A 22431-nucleotide genomic window follows, 5' to 3' on the forward strand; every position below is an offset into this window, starting at 1 on the left:
AGCACAAGTGGAAAAGCGTAGTCACTGGTGGGGATAAAAAATAATGTTTGCTTCTTTCTTTCTGTTTGATTATCATTGGATTTGGGCTTTGTTGCCCTTGTTTACAGTGACCTAAATGATGCTCAAGTAAAAGATGGTGCCTCACAAACACGACCACCCAGAGTTTCTACCATTGGTTTCTACATCCAGCTTCTAATGGTGCATTTCCAAACAAGATTTACACCATAGTGTTTTATCCATCGCTCCGGCACATCCTGCTCTCACTTCGGGCCAAGGCAAAGCCCTGTGTTCTTTTCACCTGTCATTTACATAACAATGGCTAACTGTGAACTTTAACAGCTTCTCACAAAGCAACAGACTTGAATGATGCAGAGGTGTTGATTCCCTCGCCATAAGTCTTTAGAGCTGACATTAACATAAAACACAGTTGACACCCTGGCGTGGTGGTAATTATATATGGAAAAGCACCACTAGAGGGAGCCATATCCCAATTTATGATCCTGGATCCACAAATCTATCAGCTAGGATCTAAATTCCTACAAGGTCTCACAGTCTCACATCAGAATTAGACGTTCATCCATGTTTCTCAAACTTCAAATTTCAAAGTTGTTCCAAACGTAACATTTCAAAGTGTTTAAGGTAAGTTTAGGCGTTAACTCTGGATAATAAGGTTAGGGTTAAGTTTAGGTATGAACTCCGAAATGTTAAGGTTAGGCATTAACTCCGAATGGTTAAGGTAAGGGTAAGGTTTGGGATAGGCTTAAAACAAGAATATCAAAAACTACTTTCTATCGCTGGATTCAACCATGAAACCTTTGTAATCAGAGACAGGGGGGGGTAGAAGGATTACTTTATCCTATCCCAGGTATTCCTTAAAGAGGTGGGGTTTCAAATGTCTCGGAAGGTGGTGAGTGACTCCGCTGTCCTGGCGTCGTGAGGGAGCTTGTTCCACCATTGGGGTGCCAGAGCAGCGAACAGTTTTGACTGGGCTGAGCGGGAACTATGCTTCCGCAGAGGAAGGGGAGCCAGCAGGCCAGAGGTGGATGAACGCAATGCCCTCGTTTGGGTGTAGGGACTGATCAGAGCCCGAAGGTACAGAGGTGCCGTTCCCCTCACTGCTCCGTAGGCAAGCACCATGGTCTTGTAGCGGATGCGAAGCTTCAACTGGAAGCCAGTGGAGTGTGCGGAGGAGGGGGGTGACGTGAGAGAACTTGGGAAGGTTGAACACTAGACGGGCTGCGGCATTCTGGATGAGTTGTAGGGGTTTAATGGCACAGGCAGGGAGGCCAGCCAACAGCGAGTTGCAGTAGTCCAGACGGGAGATGACAAGTGCCTGGATTAGGACCTGTGCCGCTTCCTGTGTAAGGCAGGGTCGTACTCTCCGAATGTTGTAGAGCATGAACCTGCAGGAGCGGGTCACCTCCTTGATGTTGGCGGAGAACGACAGGGTGTTGTCCAGGGTCACGCCTAGGCTCTTCGCACTCTGGGAGGAGGACACAGCGGAGTTGTCAACCGTGATGGCGAGATCATGGAACGGGCAGTCCTTCCCCGGGAGGAAGAGCAGCTCCGTCTTGCCAGGGTTCAGCTTGAGGTGGTGATCCGTCATCCATGCTGATATGTCTGCCAGACATGCAGAGATGCGATTCGCCACCTGGTTATCAGAAGGGGGGAAAGGAGAAAATTAGTTGTGTATCGTCAGCGTAGCAATGATAGGAGAGGCCATGTGAGGATATGACAGAGCCAAGTGACTTGGTGTATAGGGAGAAAAGGAGAGGGCCTAGAACTGAGCCCTGGGGGACACCAGTGGTGAGAGCACGTGGTGCGGAGACAGCTTCTCGCCACGCCACTTGGTAGGAGCGACCGGTCAGGTAGGACGCAATCCAGGAGTGAGCCGCGCCGGAGATGCCCAGCTCGGAGAGGGTGGAGAGGAGGATCTGATGGTTCACAGTATCAAAGGCAGCAGACAGGTCTAGAAGGACAAGAGCAGAGGAGAGAGAGTTAGCTTTAGCAGTGCGGAGAGCCTCCGTGACACAGAGAAGAGCAGTCTCAGTTGAATGACCAGTCCTGAAACCTGACTGGTTTGGATCAAGAAGGTCTGAAGGACCATTCCAGTCTGGCTCAGCGAATTTAGTAATTGGACATTTGGAAATGTAGCTAATGCAATTCAATGATATTGTTGTTTCCTGAACTGAGTGAACTCATTAACTGCATTTGACTTCATTTTCAGAGTTAATTGAGTTGAAATGGAATGAAGGTCAACCCTGCTAACCATGGTCCTTCACTGTAAAGTCTAGACCTTTCCCATCAAAACCCCAAGCCCCATCCTTGTCTACAGTGTCTTCAGAAAGTATTCATACCCCTTGACTTTTTCCACATTTTGTTGTGTTACTGCCTGAATTCAAAATGGATTAAATATATATTTTACTCTCACCCAGCTAAACACAATACCCCATAATGAAAAGCGAAAACATGTTTTAAGAAATGTTTGTAAATTTATTGAAAATTAAATACAGAAATATTTCATTTACATAAGTATTCACACCCTTGAGTCAATACTTTGTAGACGCACCTTTGGCAGCGATTACAGCTGTGAGTCTTTCTGGGTAAGTCTCTAAGAGCTTTCCACACCTGGATTGTGCAACATTTGCCCATTATTCTCTTCAATATTCTTCAAGCTCTATACCAGGCGGTGTCAGAGGAAGGCCCTAAAAATTGTCACAGCCACCCAAGTCATAGACTGTTGTCTCTGGTACCGCACAGTAAGCAGTCCCGGAGCGCCAAGTCTGCAGCCAAAAGGCTCCTTAACAGCTTCTACCCCTAAGCCATAATATTGCAGTTAACAGTTAATCAAATGGCTACCTGGACTATTTGCATTGACCCCTTATTTTATTCAGATGTATTCTTATTTTTTGCACTGACTGTCTTGCACAGGCTCGATATACACTCACTGGACTCTAACCACACACTCACACATACTACACTGACACTCCAAATCACACACACACACACACACACACACACACACACACACACACACACACACACACACACACACACACACACACACACACACACACACACACACACACACACACACACACACACACACACACACACACACACACACACACACACACACACACACACACACACACACACCCCACATACACACTCACACATACTACACTGACACTCCAAAACACACACTTCTCAACCAAATGTGAGGCAACTGTTGTGAAAAAGGTATCGAGATTGTCAGCTACCACTTCCTTGTCAAACATGATTTCCCCATCAAGACCCAACTTTTGCAATTCGTTTTCTGTTTTCTGGTTGTGAACTTATCTACTGCTCATCTCTACAATGCACTATAAAGGCATTTATACATAATGGTGTTGTTGCTTTTAACAAACAAATAATTAGGTCACCTTTGATTCAAAATTATGGGACGATAAACAAATAATATCTACATTGTAATACATTATTTTTATTGAAATGACTTCATAAAGACTGGAAAAGATGTAAGTTATTTTATCTCAGCATGTCTACAGATTCTCCCTTCTCCCTGTTTTTGTTTGCTTGGGAATGTTGATACTGGAGACTGTTATCAGAAGAAACTGTGTAACCTAGCATTTATAGCGGCTACGAAATGCATTGCCATTAATTGGAAGGTTGGTTATCCTCCAACAATGTCACAATGGATGGCAGAAATGTCAAGTTATGTATCACTAGATTTGATTTATTACCAGATTAAAGGTATACTGTGCAACTTTCATAAGGTCTGGATGCCTTATATGGAATACTGTACGACGAAAGAGTCTGCATTGAAACATGTCCACGTCAGTGGAGATACTTATTTAGGCAATCACTAGCTGCTAGGCTGCTCAGTCCTGGCCCTTCCATATGGTTGGTTGTCACTCTGGCATTGGCCTAACACAACTGAAACCAATAATGAATGTTTCACTAAGATCCTAAAGCTGAGTGGGAATGGTTGGGTTGGGGTGCTGCAGGGTGGTGGACCCTGTCGTGGAAAATCTAACCAGAAAGGAAGAGACTGTAGATTCTTGGGGGTATGATATTTGTGCATTTATAACTTTCTCACTCATCATTATTCACGATTAATTCAGTATTATCCACATTCATTCATAGCATCCACATTCAAGTAGAAGTGTTTAGAAACATATTCCCCCCCAAAAGAAAATCTACCAGCCAATCAGATTTTTTACCAGCCAAAATAAAGGATGAGCATGCTTTATGATGTTTCTAAAACAATAAATGTATTACTAGTAAGAAGTAATATGGTATACTGTTTAAATTCATTAAAACACTTCTGACCTGAGTCTTTTATCCAAAATATCACAGATGAGACAAAAATGTTCACCTGCCCCTTTAAAGGCGGGAGGTTACCATGGTAAAGTGACTGAGTCATTTTTGTGCCTGTGAGTAGTGGTGCACAACTCCAGGATTTTTGGAGTCGACTCCGACTCCTGTGATTGGAGTCGAAAGGAGTCGACTCTGGCTGAACTCCCAAAACACGCTGAAACGAATGCGCACACACATACACACCATCTCATTATTGCAGTCCTACTAGGAAGACTACATTTGCATTCTAGAATATGAGCATGATGCTGCCTATTTGATGGTAAAATGCCTATTTTGTTTGACTATAGAAAGAAGATGTGTAGGAAGTAGAATATTTCAGTGATATCCCATGGGATGATGCGGCGCACTCTACTCTGAAAAGCCTATTCTATACTATGATATAGCCCTATTCGGGCGGGTATTACTAGAGACGTTGGTTTTGTACTTATTATCCAAGCATGTGCGTTATTCCAGAGGACGATTCACACAGGATGAGTTTTTCCAAACTGCCCCCTGTTCTTTTAAATTAATCATTTTTTAATGAATTGAATCTTATGACGGAAGCCTGGAAGTTTTTATTGTAAGCGTGAAGATATTTCAACGGCATGTCTAGACAATAATAGGCTACACTGATAACTTGTGCGTGGCTGCCAAATGTAGGCCTATAGGTCTCCCCATAATATTTAAATTGATAAAGTGTGATCATAATCATTATTTTAGCAATCCATCCATGGTAGACGTCCTTCCTAATAACAATGCCCCACATCCTGCTGATTTGAGCTGCTGAACCGTATTTGCACTTGACTGTGTTTATGGATGAGAAAGTGAACTTGCCATTTCCAAAAGGTTTAGCGGGGATGCAGCTTTGAGATCTATTGCCTAGGACAGGGCTCTCTTACCCTGTTCGTGGAGACCTAACATCCTGTAGGTTTTCACTCAAACCCTAATCTAGCGCATCTGATTCAATAATTAGCTGGTTGATAAGCTGAATCAGGTTAGTTACAACTGGGGTTGTCGGATCACCCCCTCAAGCTGAACCTCGGCAAGACGGAGCTGCTCTTCCTCCCGGGGAAGGACTGCCCGCTCCATGATCTCGCCATCACAGTTGACAACTCCATTGTGTCCTCCTCCCAGAGTGCAAAGAACCCTGGCGTGACCCTGGACTATACCCTGTTGTTCTCCGCTAACATCAAAGCGGTGACCCGATCCTGCAGGTTCATGCTCTACAACATTCGCAGAGTACGACCCTACCTTACACAGAAAGCGGCACAGGTCCTCATCCAGGCACTTGTCATCTCCCGTCTGGATTACTGCAACTCGCTGTTGGCTGGGCTCCCTGCCTGTGCCATTAAACCCCTTCAACTTATCCAGAACGCTGCAGCCCGTCTGGTGTTCAACCTTCCCAAGTTATCTCATGTCACCCTGCTCCTCCGCACACTCCACTGGCTTCCAGTTGAGGCTCGCATCTACTACAAGACCATGGTGCTTGCCTACGGAGCTGTGAGGGGAACGGCACCTCCTTACCTTCAGGCTCTGATCAGACCCTACACCCAAACGAGGGCACTACGTTCATCCACCTCTGGCCTGCTAGCTCCCCTACCTCTACAGAAGCACAGTTCCCGCTCAGCCCAGTCAAAGCTATTCGCTGCTCTGGCACCCCAATGGTGGAACAAGCTCCCCCACGACGCCAGGACAGTGGAGTCACTCACCACCTTCCGGAGACACTTGAAACCCTACCTCTTTAAAGAATACCTGGAATAGTATAAAAGTAATCCTTCTTCCCCCACCCCCCATAAAAAAATTAATAAAAATAAAAGTGGTTGTCCCACTTGCTATCATAAGTTGAATGCACCAATTTGTAAGTCGCTCTGGATAAGAGCATCTGCTAAATCATGTAAATGTGAATGTAAATGTTGGAGCAAAAACCTACAGGAAGGTAGCTCTCCAGGAATATGGTTGGAGAGCCCTGACCTGGGACATCAACAGTCAGCCAGGGTTTCATTAAATAAATTATAGGCAATACCTTATATTGCACATTTCGGCCTAATTAAACTGATACATTTGGGGATGTTCAACTTCAATTCACTGGCACTATGAAGAACAGCTTAGCCATGCTCATTGATAGCCTAATATATACTTTAATATACTTTTGATGAATTTATGAGGCATTGCTAGATACAGATTACCAAGATACAGTATAGACCAGTGGTTCCCAACCAGGGGTACTAGGACCCCTGGGGGTACTTGGCATATCCACAAGGGGTACTTGAGAATACTCATGAGACCATAGGTCTACTGGTAAAATGCACCAGGGGGTACTTCAGGGGTACTCCGGACAGAGCAAAAATCAGTTGGTGGTACAGTAACCCAAAAAGGTTGGGAACCACCGGTATAGCCTATGTGCACGGTTCTGACTGTCTCTCTGCCTGTCCCAATCCTCTCTCTCCCTCGCCTGTGCCCCTTTCTTTTCGCTATGAAAAACGCTAGTGTGTGTTGGACTTCGGTCTGTTGCTTGTAGAATAGCTCAGCATACTCATTGAAAGCCCCTACTTTAGTGAACTTGCACAAGACATTGCAAGCCAAGAAATTGCGATATACAGCATTGCGATAGCCTATAGCCTACATCTTTTGATTACCGATGCATGGTCTGACTGCCTGCCTGGTGGCCGACATGCCTACCTATGTCTGGCTTTGCCCCTCCCATCTCCCTCTCTCCCTCGCTAGCTCTATCTTTATTTTCTGTGAAAGATGCTAGAGTTTATGTTCTCGAAGTAGACTACGGACAATAGCTTCCTCCGTTGCAGAAAATACTGAATTTTAGGAGTCGGGGGAGTCGATTCGACAAGCTTGACACCCAGAAATTGGAGTCGACACCGGGAGTCGACGGGAAAGGAGTCGACGAATCGATGCTTTTGGAGTCGACTCCCCACCACTACCTGTGAAATTGAGAGTCTGATTAGTAGCAGCTTTGTCTTCTCTTCCCTAGCAGTTGAAACTCAAACATTAAAAAACAACGTAGCTTGTGAACAAAACTATGTAAATAGCCATGAAACACAAGGACAAAAAGCAAAATTCATCAGTAGAAGAGAAGAGAGAGGTCCAAAGAGTAAGGTCGGTGAAGTAAGTCAGGCAGACAGTCGAAGACTCGTTGTGTTTCTTCGGCTCTAATAGTACAAAACCGTGCCCGTAGAAGATCACTTTTCCTGATAGGTCTGTGCCTGAGAGAGAGACAGTGACCGTAAATGAGAGAGAGACAAGCTCCGTAAATGTAATCTGTAATGTATGTGGCGTGAGTAAAGCAACTTGATCACAATTGTACAGACAAAGTCAGTAGGTATCTGAATTGGTACTTACATTTTCATGGATTGCACCTCCATCACGCGGTCGAGTCGTTGCCATTGTTATCAACGTTCTACAGAAGCCGCAGCCACATTGATGTCCAAAAGTAAAACGGGGCTAATGACGTTGAATAGGAGCTATGACTGTTTCGCCTAAATTACACTATAGTGGCTTCGAAATACGATGACATTGCTAAAGTAGGCAAATATTTAGTAGGAAACAACTGCCATTATCATCATGTCATCGACTTCACTTTAGAAAGATGGCAATGTTGTCATTAGCTAGCCAAGTTTGTAAATAATTCCTAGAAATGCGAACTTTAGCTAGCTAAATTTTGGTGGTCTCCACTCGATCTTAGCTAGCTAGGTGTGTGTGTGTGTGTGTGTGTGTGTGTGCTATTTCCAAATTCTTTTGACTTGACAGAGCAGCCTGATATCAACCGAAGTAGGCTCACTTTCTGGACTTTAGTGTTTCTTTAATATTTGCTTTTTAGAGTCAAGGTTGGTCTAAGAGTAACACAAATGTTGAGTTAAGCATACAAACCTAACGCTAAATCACTAGCAGTTCAGTCCAGTTCCATTTATAGCGCAGCGCACTGGAAAGCCGACGATGCGGTGTTTAAAGGAATTTTCCTTGACGTATGCAGAGAACGAATTAACGATAAATTCTGCAGATGACCGCTCAATCGGATATTACCTTTAAATGTCAAGCGTGTTTAAGCGGATTGAATCGCGGCCTAAATCCACATTTGCCCGAAACATGAGATAAGGAGTAAGTTTGCCTAACCCCTAGCCGGAACAGTCCTTCGGAGATACTGTATGTCACGAATTCCTCCGAAGCTGCCTCCTCTCCTTGTTCGGGCAGGCTTCTGCGTTCATCGTCACCGGCCTTCTAGCCACTGCCGCTCCTCATCTCATCATTCAAATTGTTTTGTCTTGTTTATTACACACACCTGGTTCATATCCCCTCATCAGTACCTGTATAAGTGTTCCCTCTGCCCCCCTTGTCTTTGTGTGTGATTGTTCTTTGTGGAGGTATTCGCATGCTCGGTTGAGCATTTTATTATTTTTATCCCCAGGAACATTTACCCGTGTATGTTTGGTTCCCAGTACGCATTTAAGTCGCCCTGGGATCGTGTTTACGCATTGCTGCGGACTACCTTGTTGAGATGATTAAAGCATATTCCTTCTTCACACTCCTGTGCTTTACTCCTTTCATCCCCTCGCCCACACTGTATCTACCACTATTATAAGCAGTCGGATTCAATGTGTAAATACCAATCATTTAAGTGATCAAAAATGTATGTAACTATCCTACAATAAAATAAAATTGTATTCCATGTTTAATCTGTGACAGGTAGGACTTTAAGTAGCGCAAGCCAGAGCAAGGGGCCTCTTGTAACAAAGGAATATTCTTAATTGGGAAAAAGTCTGTCCTCTCCTCGACTTCTCCTTCCTCCTCTCATCCGTGACCGTAAACCGTTAAGTGGTCGCGGTGTGTCAATTCGTTAATACACTGTAGGTGAATGGAGGAGTTTGCTCCTCTCATCAATTTCCTCCTCTGGTGGATGATCCTCAGGTGTATCTTATCGCGGAAGAGTTTAGAAATCCACATCACCCCCTTTGAAAGAGCTGTTGTTTTTCTCTTAAAAACGACATGCTACTTAATTATAAAATGTTTAGCAGAACTAGCTCAATTTATTTTTACCTCTTTACACATTTATTATGTGATTATGTGATTCCTCCTCTGTAAACGTAATTTGCTTGAGTCTCATTTCATACGAGTGCATGTTTCCACGTTACCACAACCTCTGTCTTCTCCTCGATGGGGAGAAGACAGAGGAGAGGACGTGAGGAATTTAGCAAATCCCAATTGAGATTCTCCCTAGGCCTTTTCTCAAATGGATTTCATTGACTCCTTGCGTGTGACTAACTAATGTACGTACTGTACGTACTAATGTACAAATGGACGGAGACAGATCCATAGTCCCCTCCGATTTCATCATGGGGGACAATGAGTGAGCCGTCCGATTTCAAATAAACCTATAATGAAGTCACCAACAAAGCTTAATTTAATTCCACACAAACCTTTTTTATTGTCGAATGAACCAGTAATGTCATCATCATAAAGTCTCCAGTATTTAGAAGCTGTCACTTTCAACTGCTCTTTTTGCAGACATGTTTGTCCATAAACGGGCATACTGTGGCGCCACACCCCAAACACACCTCCAGAGAGTGGCCAATCGGTGTCTGCTTCTTGCACCGCTTACACCCGGCCACAATCCCCTGCTCGTGTCCCCGCCCACTTGACTCCGCCCCCTGTCTCTGCTGACTGATGAGCTTCTCGAGGGCGTGCTTCGTGGCTGGGTCGCCACAGTGCGCGATGCCATTCACTGCCACCCGCTTGGGGTCTTTCACGCAGTCCTCCTCACGCCCATTGACGGTGGAGGGCAGCCAGGCCGTATCGTAGCCGCTCTGTTGCCACGAGTGCCACATTGCTACATTCTGCCCATCCATCTTCTTCACGCGGCCCACCCGGACCTTCAGCTGCAGTACCACGTGTTCCACAGAGGGGCAACCACTGGGGTAGCCCTGTGCCTTGGCTATGTCCCGGCTGCAGTAGACCCCCGGGCCCAACGTGCCACCCGCCGAGGGTTGGAACCCCCCTGTGATGATGGCTCGGGCTCTGTCACGGTGGGTTCCATGGTACATGGTGTAGCCTTGTCTGCCCCGCGGTGCCTGACCAGGTTTCAGGACACTCTGCTTCTCAACCACAGCCTCCCAACCGCTGAACTGCACCGACTTCGCTGGCATGGCTCTGCTAACGGACACACAGTTGACACCAATTTGTAAACAGATGATATCAATCAATCAAATGTATTTATAAAGACCTTTATACATCAGTAGTTATCACAAAGTGCTTTACAGTAACCCAGTCTAGACCCCAAAGTGCAAGCGAAGCAGAAGTGAGAGCACAGAGGCTTGGAAAAACTCCCATCAAGGAAGAAACCTGGAGAGGAACCCAGCTCAGAGAGAGGGGTGGCCTATCCTCTTCTGGCTGTACCGGGTTAGGCTATATGTGTTGTACACATACAGCAATAATATATTTATTGGGGAAAAAACATATTGAAGATGTAGACATAGAGAGGTTTTCTTTTCTAAAATCTCCCAACTCAAATGATTATTTACTCAAGTACGTTTCCATGATTTATTCCCCCCAAAAAGATGATTGACTAAGGCTTAATTCAATCCGTAGCGCTGAAGATCCGCTTTATAGGGCGGTTGACAAAGGCAATGTTCCCGCAGTTGCGAGACTGCATTCACGGTAAACGCTGAATATGTCGGCTCAATCAGAAATTATCTTTAAACGTGAAGTACAACACATATATTCTCTACTGATTGAATCAAGCCTTAAGTGTGCTAATTTGAGTACAAAGTATGATATCATAATGTATACAAAGTATACAAGGTGTCACTGAACAACACAAACCTTTTCCTTTTTACTGAACTAAACTCCATCTTCTCCCTCTATAGAGAGTTATTTGTATAGTCACCACCAGGGCTGGGGTCAATTCAGGGAATAATTTAATTCAAATCTCCCATCATTTATTATGAAGACTTTTCATTTTTACTGAACTAACTGAATGAAAGTCAACCCTGATCACCATAGCAGCTGTACAGCGTTAATTTGACAGGACTGAGAGAAAGCAAAACATACATATAGATAGTAACAACAATAAATGCAGTACTGTATAGTTACTACTATAGAAAAACTAAAATCTATGCCTTATAGATCCAAATCTGGTACAACTGACTGGCTGTGGAAAAGTTGCTAAAATATTTTGACATTGTTTCTACCTTTCTCTCGTAATGAACCTACTTGTTCTGCCTCCAATGTTTTGACAGTGTTTCTCAGATAGTTTTACTTTTGATTTTTCAGGTCAACTCTGCTTCCTTGTGTGGCATCCATGGACATCATACCCAATATAATTTCTTCAAACAATATCCCGTTTGCTTTAGAGATCACATTCACTTTCATTTTAAAGTGCTGTACACAGAATCCCACATTCTTGTATTCATGCTATTCCATATCGTAAGGTAAGACGATAGGTCCATTCTCATGGTAAGACATACCAGGCAATGTTTCCCTCTAGTGATTTTTTGGGGACACAGCATGTTTTATTTGTTCATTGGTCATCAGGGTTGTGGTTAATTCCATTTAAATTCCAGTCAATTCAGAAACTAAACCAGATTAAATTACACATTTTCCTCATTGAAAAACATTTAAGAGAATTGGAATTGGAATTTCAGTGTAGTTCCTGAATTGACTGGAATTTAAATGGAATTGACCTCAACCCTGACGTTCATAAACAAAAAGTATGCTCAGCTGGAAAGAGAAAAACAGAGACAGAGGAAAATCTTTTTTAAAAACACTATGGAAGTAGTGTAATAGAAAGATAATTGATGTGTGAGAATGTGTGTATATACAATATATATAATACACTGAACAAAAATATAAACGCAACATGCAACAATTTCTAAGATTTTACTGAGTTGCAGTTCATATGAGCAAATCAGTCAATTGAAATAAATAAATTAGGCCCTAATCTATGGATTTCACATGACTGGAAATACAGATATGCATCTGATGGTCACAGATACCTTTAAAAAAAGGTAGGGGTGTGGATCAGAAAACAAGTCAGTATCTGGTGTGACCACCATTTGCCTCATGCAGTGCGACACATCTCCTTCGCATAGAGTTGATCAGGCTGTTGATTGTGGCCTGTGGAATGTTGGCCCACCCCTCTTCAATGGCTGTGCAAAATTGCTGGATATTGCCGGGAACTGGAACACGCTGTCGTACATGTCAATCCAGAGAATCCCTAACATGCTCAATGGGTGACATGTCTGTTGAGTATCCAGGCCAAGGAAGATCTGGGACATTTTCAGCTTCCAGGAATTGTGTACAGATCCGATGACATGGGGCCGTGCATTATCATGCTGAAACATGAGTTGATGGCGGTGGATTAATGGCACGACAATGGGCCTCAGGATCTCGTCACAGTATCTCTGTGCATTCAAATTGCCTTAGATAAAATGCAATTGTGTTTGTTGTCTGAGGCTTATGCCTGCCCATGCCATAACCCCACCCCACCATGGGGTACTCTGTTCACAGCGTTGACATCAGCAAACCGCTCGCTGTCTGCCATCTGCCCGGTACAGTTGAAACTGGGATTCATCCGTGAAGAGCAAACTTCTCCAGCGTGCAAGTGGCCATCGAAGGTGAGCATTTGCCCAATGAAGTCGGTTACGACGCTGAACTGCAGTCAGGTCAAGACCATGGTGAGGACGACAAGTATGCAGATGAGCTTCCCTGAGACGGTTTCTGACAGTTTGTGCAGAAATTCTTTGGTTGTGCAAACCCACAGTTTCATCAGCTGTCTGGGTGGCTGGTCTCAGATGATCCCGCTGGTGAAGAAACTGGATGTGGAGCCTCCTGTTGCTCAGTTGGTAGAGCATGGCGCTTGAAACGCCAGGGTTGTGGGTTCGTTTCCCACGGGGGGCCAATATGAAAAATGTATGCACTCACTAACTATAAATCGCTCTGGATAAGTACGTCTGCTAAATGACTAAAATGTCCTGGACTGGCGTGGTTACACGTGGTCTGCGGTTGTGAGGCTGATTGGACGTACTGCCAAAGTCTCTAAAACAACGTTGGAGGCGGTTTATGGTAGAGAAATGAACATTATGTTCTCTGGCAACAGCTCTGGTGGACATACCTCTGTGGCATTGTGTTGTGTGACAAAACTGCACATTTTAGAGTGGCCTTTTATTGTCCCCAGCACAAGGTGCACCTGTGTAATGATCATGCTGTTTAATCAGCTTCTTGATATGCCACTGCTGTCAGGTGGATGGATTATCTTGGTTATCTAAGGAGAAATGTGTGCACAGAATTTGAGAGAATTAAGATTTTATGCGTATGGAAAATTTCTGGGATCTTTAATTTCAGCTCATGAAACATGGGACCAACACTTTACATGTTGCGTTTATATTTTTGTTCAGTGTATATTTATATAGTATTTAAAAATTCATCACATATTTATGATTTTATATGGGAATCAAAAAGCTTTCATGAATGTTCACCATGTGCTGATGTGCTAATCAACACTGTCAACAGACCCCATTATGACATCACAATGTAATTGAACCCTTGCTATGATGTCATTGCTGGTTCCATCTGACTGGCAAAATTCTATTTCCACTCATTTCATGATAGATCTCTCACAGAGATAGGTTAAGTTCTTATTTAGAAAGTGTTAATATTTATCATCAATGGCTTATCGAGGAAGAAAAACAAGTGAGTTTGACAAACTCCAGAAGGAGAACTCTCAGATGAAGAGTGTCATCGAAAACTTGAGGAAGCAAAACATGGCTTTAAACCAACAGGGTGACCAGGACAAGTCTTCAAGTTTTGTAAGGTTCATCAGTTTTTCAAAAGTTTTTCAAAAATATCACTGTGTTTATTTTGTGGTTTCATAGATATACAGTAGGCTTACATCCATAAAATCTTTAGCTTAAAAGCTTTATATGACACACTGTAGAAACTATTTTGACTACTTCACTTCTGCTATTCATTTCACCATTGTGATCCAGGGCTATCAGGAGAGCTACACAATCCCAGAAGGCCATCGTGGCTTCATCAGTGACGCCAGACTTCGGCAGATGCAGAGAGCTGAGAGAGAGGCCATGGAAGCAAAGCAAAGGAAGATAAGTGCTGTCCACGAGAATTACGTCCGGACTGCTCTCGTCGGTGTTGGCAGCACCTTCGCGCACCACTTCATCCCCAATATGCAGTGCACTCTGCCCCCGAAAAGCTCCGCTAAGGCCTTTGCCACGAAGGCTTGAACACATAGCTCTGGCCCCACTGAAGAAAGTGGTGGGGGTGGACGGAGCCCAAGTTCGACCCGGATCTCACTCTCTGGAGTCCATCCAGGTAAAGAAGTCATTCAGCAGTAGTAGCGTGCATCTGTCCCCGACCCTTCCACTGGAGCTCCCCTCCAAAAGGGGCAAGAAGAGGAAGGGCAGGCGGGGGAGTCAAGGCCCTGAAAGTCCATTCGGACCAGGGCTGTGCTGACAACAACGGACCCATTGACCTGTTGGAGGAGGTGAGGGCCATGGAGGCTCACCTGAAGGAGGAGGCCTGGAAGGTAGGATGGACTTCGAATTTATTGCAAATGTGCAGATTTGCAGTTCGGGGATTATACTTGGACTGATAAATTGCCAAACTAGACAGTGGTTCCATGTCTTAGGACACTGTCTATGACAGCATGATATAATAGATCATAGAATACAAGATCTCTCTATGTATTAGTTTATGTATATAGTTCTATATGTATTTCTATGATAGGAGCATTATTTTTTGGTCTACTCCAAAGGTGGTACATGCGGTGAAGGCCATGCGCAGGAGAAGTTTGAGCCCGGTCATGTCTATGGGGGAAATAGCCACCAGCTCTCTGGGAAGCCTGAGCTCAGTGGATATGAACACCCCTGAGGAGCTCCGTGACTACTTGGATGTCGGGACCCCGGTCACGCCGCGTGACCCCACACCCAGGCCTACTCCCCCTCCTACCAAGCCCAGGAGCCAACTGGCTCGGCCTATAAGGTTCCTTAGTCTGCCAAAGGCTGCCACCGGCTCAGGTCAGTCCCTCTCATGTACTCACACTAATGGGAATTCGACGGGGAGATGACGCTACAGTGAGGGAAAAAAGTATTTGATCCCCTGCTGATTTTGTACGTTTGCCCACTGACAAAGAAATGATCAGTCTATAATTTTAATGGTAGGTTTATTTGAACAGTGAGAGACAGAATAACAACAAAAAAAAACAGAAAAACGCATGTCAAAAATGTTATAAATTGATTACATTTTAATGAGGGAAATAAATTTTTGATCCCCTCTCAATCAGAAAGATTTCTGGCTCCCAGGTGTCTTTTATACAGGTAACGAGCTGAGATTAGGAGCACACTCTTAAAGGGAGTGCTCCTAATCTCAGTTTGTTACCTGTATAAAAGACACCTGTCCACAGAAGCAATCAATCAATCAGATTCCAAACTCTCCACCATGGCCAAGACCAAAGAGCTCTCCAAGGATGTCAGGGACAAGATTGTAGACCTACACAAGGCTGGAATGGGCTACAAGACCATCGCCAAGCAGCTTGGTGAGAAGGTGACAACAGTTGGTGCGATTATTCGCAAATGGAAAAAACACAAAATAACTGTCAATCTCCCTCGGCCTGGGGCTCCATGCAAGATCTCACCTCGTGGAGTTGCAATGATCATGAGAACGGTGAGGAATCAGCCCAGAACTACACGGGAGGATCTTGTCAATGATCTCAAGGCAGCTGGGACCATAGTCACCAAGAAAACAATTGGTAACACACTACGCCGTGAAGGACTGAAATCCTGCAGTGCCCGTAAGGTCCCCCTGCTGAAGAAAGCACATATAGGCCAGTCTGAAGTTTGCCAATGAACATCTGAATGATTCAGAGGAGAACTGGGTGAAAGTGTTGTGGTCAGATGAGACCGAAAAAATAGCTCTTTGGCATCAACTCAACTCGCCGTGTTTGTAGGAGGAGGAATGCTGCCTCTGACCCCAAGAACACCATCCCCACCGTCAAACATGGAGGTGGAAACATTATGCTTTTGGGGTGTTTATCTGCTAAGGGGACAGGACAACTTCACCGCATCAAAGGGATGATGGACGGGGCCATGTACCGTCAAATCTTGGGTGATAACTTTCTCCCCTCAGCCAGGGCATTGAAAATGGGTCGTGGATGTGTATTCCAGCATGACAATGACCCAAAACACACGGCCAAGGCAACAAAGGAGTGGCTCAAGAAGAAGCACATTAAGGTGCTGGAGTGGCCTAGCCAGTCTCCAGACCTTAATCCCATACAAAATCTGTGGAGGCAGCTGAAGGTTCGAGTTGCCAAACGTCAGGCTCGAAACCATAATGACTTGGAGAAGATCTGCAAAGAGGAGTGGGACAAAATCCCTCCTGAGATGTGTGCAAACCTGGTGGCCAACTACAAGAAACGTCTGACCTCTGTAATTGCCAACAAGGGTTTTGCCACCAAGTACTAAGTACTGTTTTGCAGAGGGGTCAAATACTTATTTCCCTCATTAAAATGCAAATCAATTTATAACATTTTTGACATGCGTTTTTCTGGATTTTTTTGTTGTTAATCTGTCTCTCTCTGTTCAAATAAACCTACCATTCAAATTATAGACTGATCATGTCTTTGTCAGTGGGCAAACGTACAAAATCAGCAGGGGATCAAATACTTTTTTCCCTCACTGTAGGTAGATTGATAGGAAGACAGTAGAAAGGGAAGGGACACAAATAGCTTTTCATATGACTTTTTTTCCCAGCTTAGCCCAAGGCTAAGACATTTTTCCACATTTGCTTTGCTTGTTTCACATTGAGATAGTCTTTGCTGAAGGTTAACTGGGTGAGCACCAAAGAATGTGTGCTAAATTTAGAATTATATGATGTCATAATGAACTAAGATGTTCTAGTTTTAAAAGCTAAAAACAGATATGGAAATTAATAAATACATAAACATAAATATAAATATATATATATATATATATATAATATATATATATATATATATATATATATATATATATATATATATACAGTTCACAGACAGATAGATGTCCACTGTCAACCTATAGACAAGAAGTTAGCCAGTGAGCCAAAGAACCAAATAAAGACCAGCTTGCAGCCCCTGTCCAACCCAGAGCAGGCCCTGACTAAGACCTTCCAGCTGCTCCACTCTGATGACTGGTGAGCATTCACTGTAGACAAGACCAATGGAGCTCGGCTAAAGGAAGCACAGTGTAGTGTCCTTGTAAATGTAGATTTTAGCTACAGAGCGTAGAAACTACAGGGAGTCCTAATTGATGAACATCATCATAATGTTTTTCAATGGAAAATGTTGTGGAAATTGCTTATGTTTCTTTCACTGAATTGCAGGGAGAAGAAGATCGAGGGCTTGACCTCTCTCCGTGCGTTGGCTCAGAACCACATGGACATGCTGATGCCTAAACTCCATGATATCTGCCTTGCTATTATAAATGAGGTAGCTGTATTCATTCACTGCCCTATTTATTCATCTGCACAAATCTGCTACATTTGGAGAACAAGTCAAGACAAATGATTGTGTCATGTTTCTGATGTTAGCGGGTTGTACTGCTCAACATTAATAGCTGGTCCTGTGTGTTATTATGATTCAGGTGAAGAACCTGCGCTCTGCAGTGTCCTCTGCTGCCATGGCCACACTGGGTGACATGTACGCCTACCTCCAGAGGGCCATGGACAGTGAGGTGGAGGGGACGGCACGCGTGCTGCTGCACAAAGCCAGCGAGTCCAACACCTTCATCCGGCAGGGCGCAAACTTTGCCCTGGGTCACATGGTGCAGAGCTGCACCCCTACCCGTGTCATGAAAGCCCTGCTGGTCGGTGGGCTCAATTAACAGTCACTCACTAAGGGGTAGATCCTAACTTCCACAAATGTTCACTTTGTCTCACATTGAAAGTTTGACTCGAGTGGTAGGTAGGATTCACTCCAAACAGCCCTGATGTGACAATGCAATAGATAATTGATATGTAGTGAACTTTCTGGTGCAAAATGGTCACTGCTTGCTTATGTATACTACACATTAGTATTAGGGCCAGGACAATACCAGTATCACAATATTTTTTCGATGGCAAAAATGAAAACACAAAGCAGATCTCACTCTTTGGTCCTTTAAAAAGAAAAATGATGTATGTAAAATATTGTGTTCTATAGCTTGGAAATAAAAATAAATGTGACTCAGGATGACAACATAATGATATTTGTTTTCAACATTACAACTGTTTTCCTAAAGAAGTTAAATCCGCTTCGTGTTTTGGATACTGGTATGTCCCGGCCCTAGTTAGCACGAATGTGTGTCATCTCTACACAAGAACGTTTGGTAACACTTTCTATGAAAGTGATGATCCAGAGCAGGGCCGGCTCTAGCCTCTTGGGGGCCCTAAGTTGGGAGACCCCCCCACCAAGCAGGCAAAAAAATAATAACGGCTGAGAGAAAAATTACCTTTTTAAGTTAATTTCCTGCAATTCGACACATTTTGCCATGGGGCGTATATATATTTTTGCAGTTTTAAAGCTTATTTCCTGCTATTCTACCCATTTTGCCATGGGGTGGAGAAAAATGTTTGCCGTTTTAAAGCAAATTTCCTGCAATTCTGCACATTTTGCCATGACTCATGCCATGTTAATGACATCTGAGTGAAAATGACTCAATATGGGCACCCTTGAGGTCAGGGCCCCTGGCCACGTGCCCTGCGTGCCCGTTCAATTTTCGTCCATGATTACTACAAGTTTAGATAACTGGCTAGACTAATTTACCAATCTAAAAATTATTAGCTGACATGGCTAAATGAGTAACTGTCAGTGACTGACAAAACAAGAGAAAAACTGCTATTCTACTATTCTAACTCTCAGCAGTAAATTGAGACGCCGACTGAGTTCCTAAAAATACAGTATATATAATAATTTGGTGCCGGAGTTATTAAGCTTATGTCGCTTATGCACTGCTCAAGAGCTTTTGCCCTGCTCAAGAGCTTTTGTATAATTTCATCCAGTAGTTTTGAAAGTAGTGCTCACAAGCCAAAACTGGTCCCCGAAAATTGTGCACAATTGTGTACTATGACATCCATTTCATATGATATGTTACGTCCTGCAAAAAAAATCATAAAATAAAAAACAATTTGTTTTGCAATTCCTATGATATGTTACAAATTCTCATTCGCTTAAAGCTAGAATCCTTAATTGAAACAATAACAAAGCGTCACCCCGCCTCTGTTTTGGTAAATAGCTGAGGGATGGGCCTTGAGAAATGTAACCACCATCAAATTCATAGACAGAGTTATGGATGCAAGGACTGACCATCCATGATATCAAAATTATAGTTGTAACCATTATTTGAGGCTAAACAGTGTTTGTTTATGAAAATGAATGCACTCACTAACTGTAAGTCGCTCTGGATAAGAGCGTCTGCTAAATGACTAAAATGTAAAATGTTTACATGTACATTGTTTACAAACATTGGATTAAAACAAGCTTATATTTTGGGTTCTGAACTAAGCCCATGATGCATTTCAAAGATATGTTCTTCAAGAATCAATGGGTATATATCATTAATTCATAAGTCCAAAAATGGATGTAGCAACTAAGGATTCAAGCTTGAATAAATCATATATAAACACTTTTTATAAAGAGTTTACTTACCATTTATTGATAATTGTTCCTACATTTGTAAATGTCAATAAGCAATCTCTAAATAGTCATTTACGCATTAATAAACTCTATTTTAAATGATCTATTAATGATTTATACGATAATTAATCAAGTGTTTGATCATAGTATGTTCAAAATCTGTAAATGATTAATAATGTACTACTAATGGACTTATAAACCAGTTATAAAGGAGATATTGTCAACACATAAGATTATTTATAAGCCATTTGTTAATGGCTGATTAATGGTTTGACTCAACATTTATATACATATTTACAAATATATTTATATACAGTATGTCATGAATGGTATATTTATTATTGTTTATGAGTGCATTTGTAAATGTGAGTACATGCACTTACTAATACCTCAGTTGATGATTAATGTAGCTCCTTATAAACCATTTACTAATTATTAATAAACTATTTCGCAGCCTCTAATTTAGTGTGCACTATGTATACTTTATAAACATTTATAAATGACTTGTTACTCCCCAAAAGCTGGCCACATTAGTAGACAGTACCTGATGCTCCAGCAATAGCTAAAAATAACCTAAAACATGCAATGATAATAGAAGTACAAAATACAAGTATAAGAAAAATAATTACATTAAAAACAGAGCATCTCAAGAATCTATTTTATTGCATGAACTTCTTGCTTCACAACTGCAGCCATTAACAAAGGCCTGATAAATCACAAGTGATCATCAACTTCGGCAACTTGCACTTGAACAAAAGCATATTTGCAGTGCTATATCGCCATTTAACAGGCTATGACTTCTCTCTCTGTCTCTGACCATTTACATTTACATTTACATACATTTACGTCATTTAGCAGACGCTCTTATCCAGAGCGACTTACAAATTGGTGCATTCACCCTATAGCCAGTGGGATAACCACTTTACAATATGTTTTTTGTTTTTTATTTATTATTATTATTTTTTTTAGGGGGGGCGGGGGGTAGAAGGATTACTTTATCCTATCCCAGGTATTCCTTAAAGAGGTGGGGTTTCAAATGTCTCCGGAAGGTGGTGAGTGACTCCGCTGTCCTGGCGTCGTGAGGGGAGCTTGTTCCACCATTGGGGTGCCAGAGCAGCGAACAGTTTTGACTGGGCTGAGCGGGAACTATGCTTCCGCAGAGGAAGGGGAGCCAGCAGGCCAGAGGTGGATGAACGCAATGCCCTCGGTTGGGTGTAGGGACTGATCAGAGCCTGAAGGTGCAGAGGTGCCGATCCCCTCACAGCTCCATAGGCAAGCACCATGGTCTTGTAACAGATGCGAGCTTCAACTGGAAGCCAGTGGAGTGTGCGGAGGAGCGGGGTGACGTGAGAGAACTTGGGAAGGTTGAACACCAGACGGGCTGCGGCATTCTGGATGAGTTGTAGGGGTTTAATGGCACAGGCAGGGAGCCCAGCCAACAGCGAGTTGCAGTAATCCAGACGGGAGATGACAAGTGCCTGGATTAGGACCTGTGCCGCTTCCTGTGTAAGGCAGGGTCGTACTCTCCGAATGTTGTAGAGCATGAACCTGCAGGATCGGGTCACCGCCTTGATGTTAGCGGAGAACGACAGGGTGTTGTCCAGGGTCACGCCAAGGCTCGTCGCACTCTGGGAGGAGGACACAACGGAGTTGTCAACCGTGATGGCGAGATCATGGAACGGGCAGTCCTTCCCCGGGAGGAAGAGCAGCTCCGTCTTGCCAAGGTTCAGCTTGAGGTGGTGATCCGTCATCCATACTGATATGTCTGCCAGACATGCAGAGATGCGATTCGCCACCTGGTTATCAGAAGGGGGAAAGGAGAAGATTAGTTGTGTATCGTCGGCGTAGCAATGATAGGAGAGGCCATGTGAGGATATGACAGAGCCAAGTGACTTGGTGTATAGGGAGAATAGGAGAGGGCCTAGAACTGAGCCCTGGGGACACCAGTGGTGAGAGCACGTGGTGCGGAGACAGCTTCTCGCCACGCCACTTGGTGGAGCGACCGGTCAGGTAGGACGCAATCCAGGAGTGAGCCGCGCCGGAGATGCCCAGCTCGGAGAGGGTGGAGAGGAGGATCTGATGGTTCACAGTATCAAAGGCAGCAGACAGGTCTAGAAGGACAAGAGCAGAGGAGAGAGAGTTAGCTTTAGCAGTGCGGAGAGCCTCCGTGACACAGAGAAGAGCAGTCTCAGTTGAATGACCAGTCCTGAAACCTGACTGGTTTGGATCAAGAAGTTCATTCTGAGAGAGATAGCAAGAGAGTTGGCTAAAGACGGCACGCTCAATAGTTTTGGAAAGAAAAGAAAGAAGGGATACTGGTCTGTAGTTGTTGACATCAGTGGGATCGAGTGTTGGTTTTTTTGAGAAGGGGGTGCAACTCTCGCTCTCTTGAAGACGGAAGGGAC

General features: G+C 43.7%; 1 protein-coding gene and 1 non-coding gene across 4 annotated transcripts; one reads left to right on the forward strand and one right to left on the reverse strand.

Moving 5' to 3' along the window:
- Window positions 1-9764: 9764 nt before the first annotated feature.
- LOC123491542 lies at window positions 9765-11620 on the reverse strand. Of its 3 annotated transcripts, none has more exons than XM_045222406.1 (2): window positions 11578-11620; window positions 9765-10515 (listed from the first exon to the last, which is right to left on the reverse strand). In XM_045222406.1, exon 2 carries the CDS (start codon window positions 10509-10511, stop codon window positions 9855-9857), a length of 657 nt encoding a protein of 218 aa, XP_045078341.1. In that variant the 5' UTR covers window positions 10512-10515; window positions 11578-11620; the 3' UTR covers window positions 9765-9854. The 3 variants fall into 3 exon arrangements, with proteins under 3 accessions (XP_045078341.1, XP_045078340.1, XP_045078342.1); XM_045222405.1 differs by having other exon boundaries at window positions 9765-10518; XM_045222407.1 differs by having other exon boundaries at window positions 11556-11607.
- Window positions 11621-13189: 1569 nt separating this feature from the next.
- On the forward strand, window positions 13190-13263 carry trnas-uga. The gene has a single exon. It is a non-coding gene; the product is annotated as a tRNA-Ser (tRNA).
- Window positions 13264-22431: the final 9168 nt, after the last annotated feature.

Source organism: Coregonus clupeaformis, chromosome 8, assembly GCF_020615455.1.
Source record: "Coregonus clupeaformis isolate EN_2021a chromosome 8, ASM2061545v1, whole genome shotgun sequence".
NCBI classification, from domain to species: domain Eukaryota; kingdom Metazoa; phylum Chordata; class Actinopteri; order Salmoniformes; family Salmonidae; genus Coregonus; species Coregonus clupeaformis.

Coding starts and splice junctions, on each gene's coding strand:
- LOC123491542 (XM_045222406.1), bottom strand. CDS start 10,511: ATGCCAGCGAAGTCGGTGCAGTTCAGCGGTTGGGAGGCTGTGGTTGAG.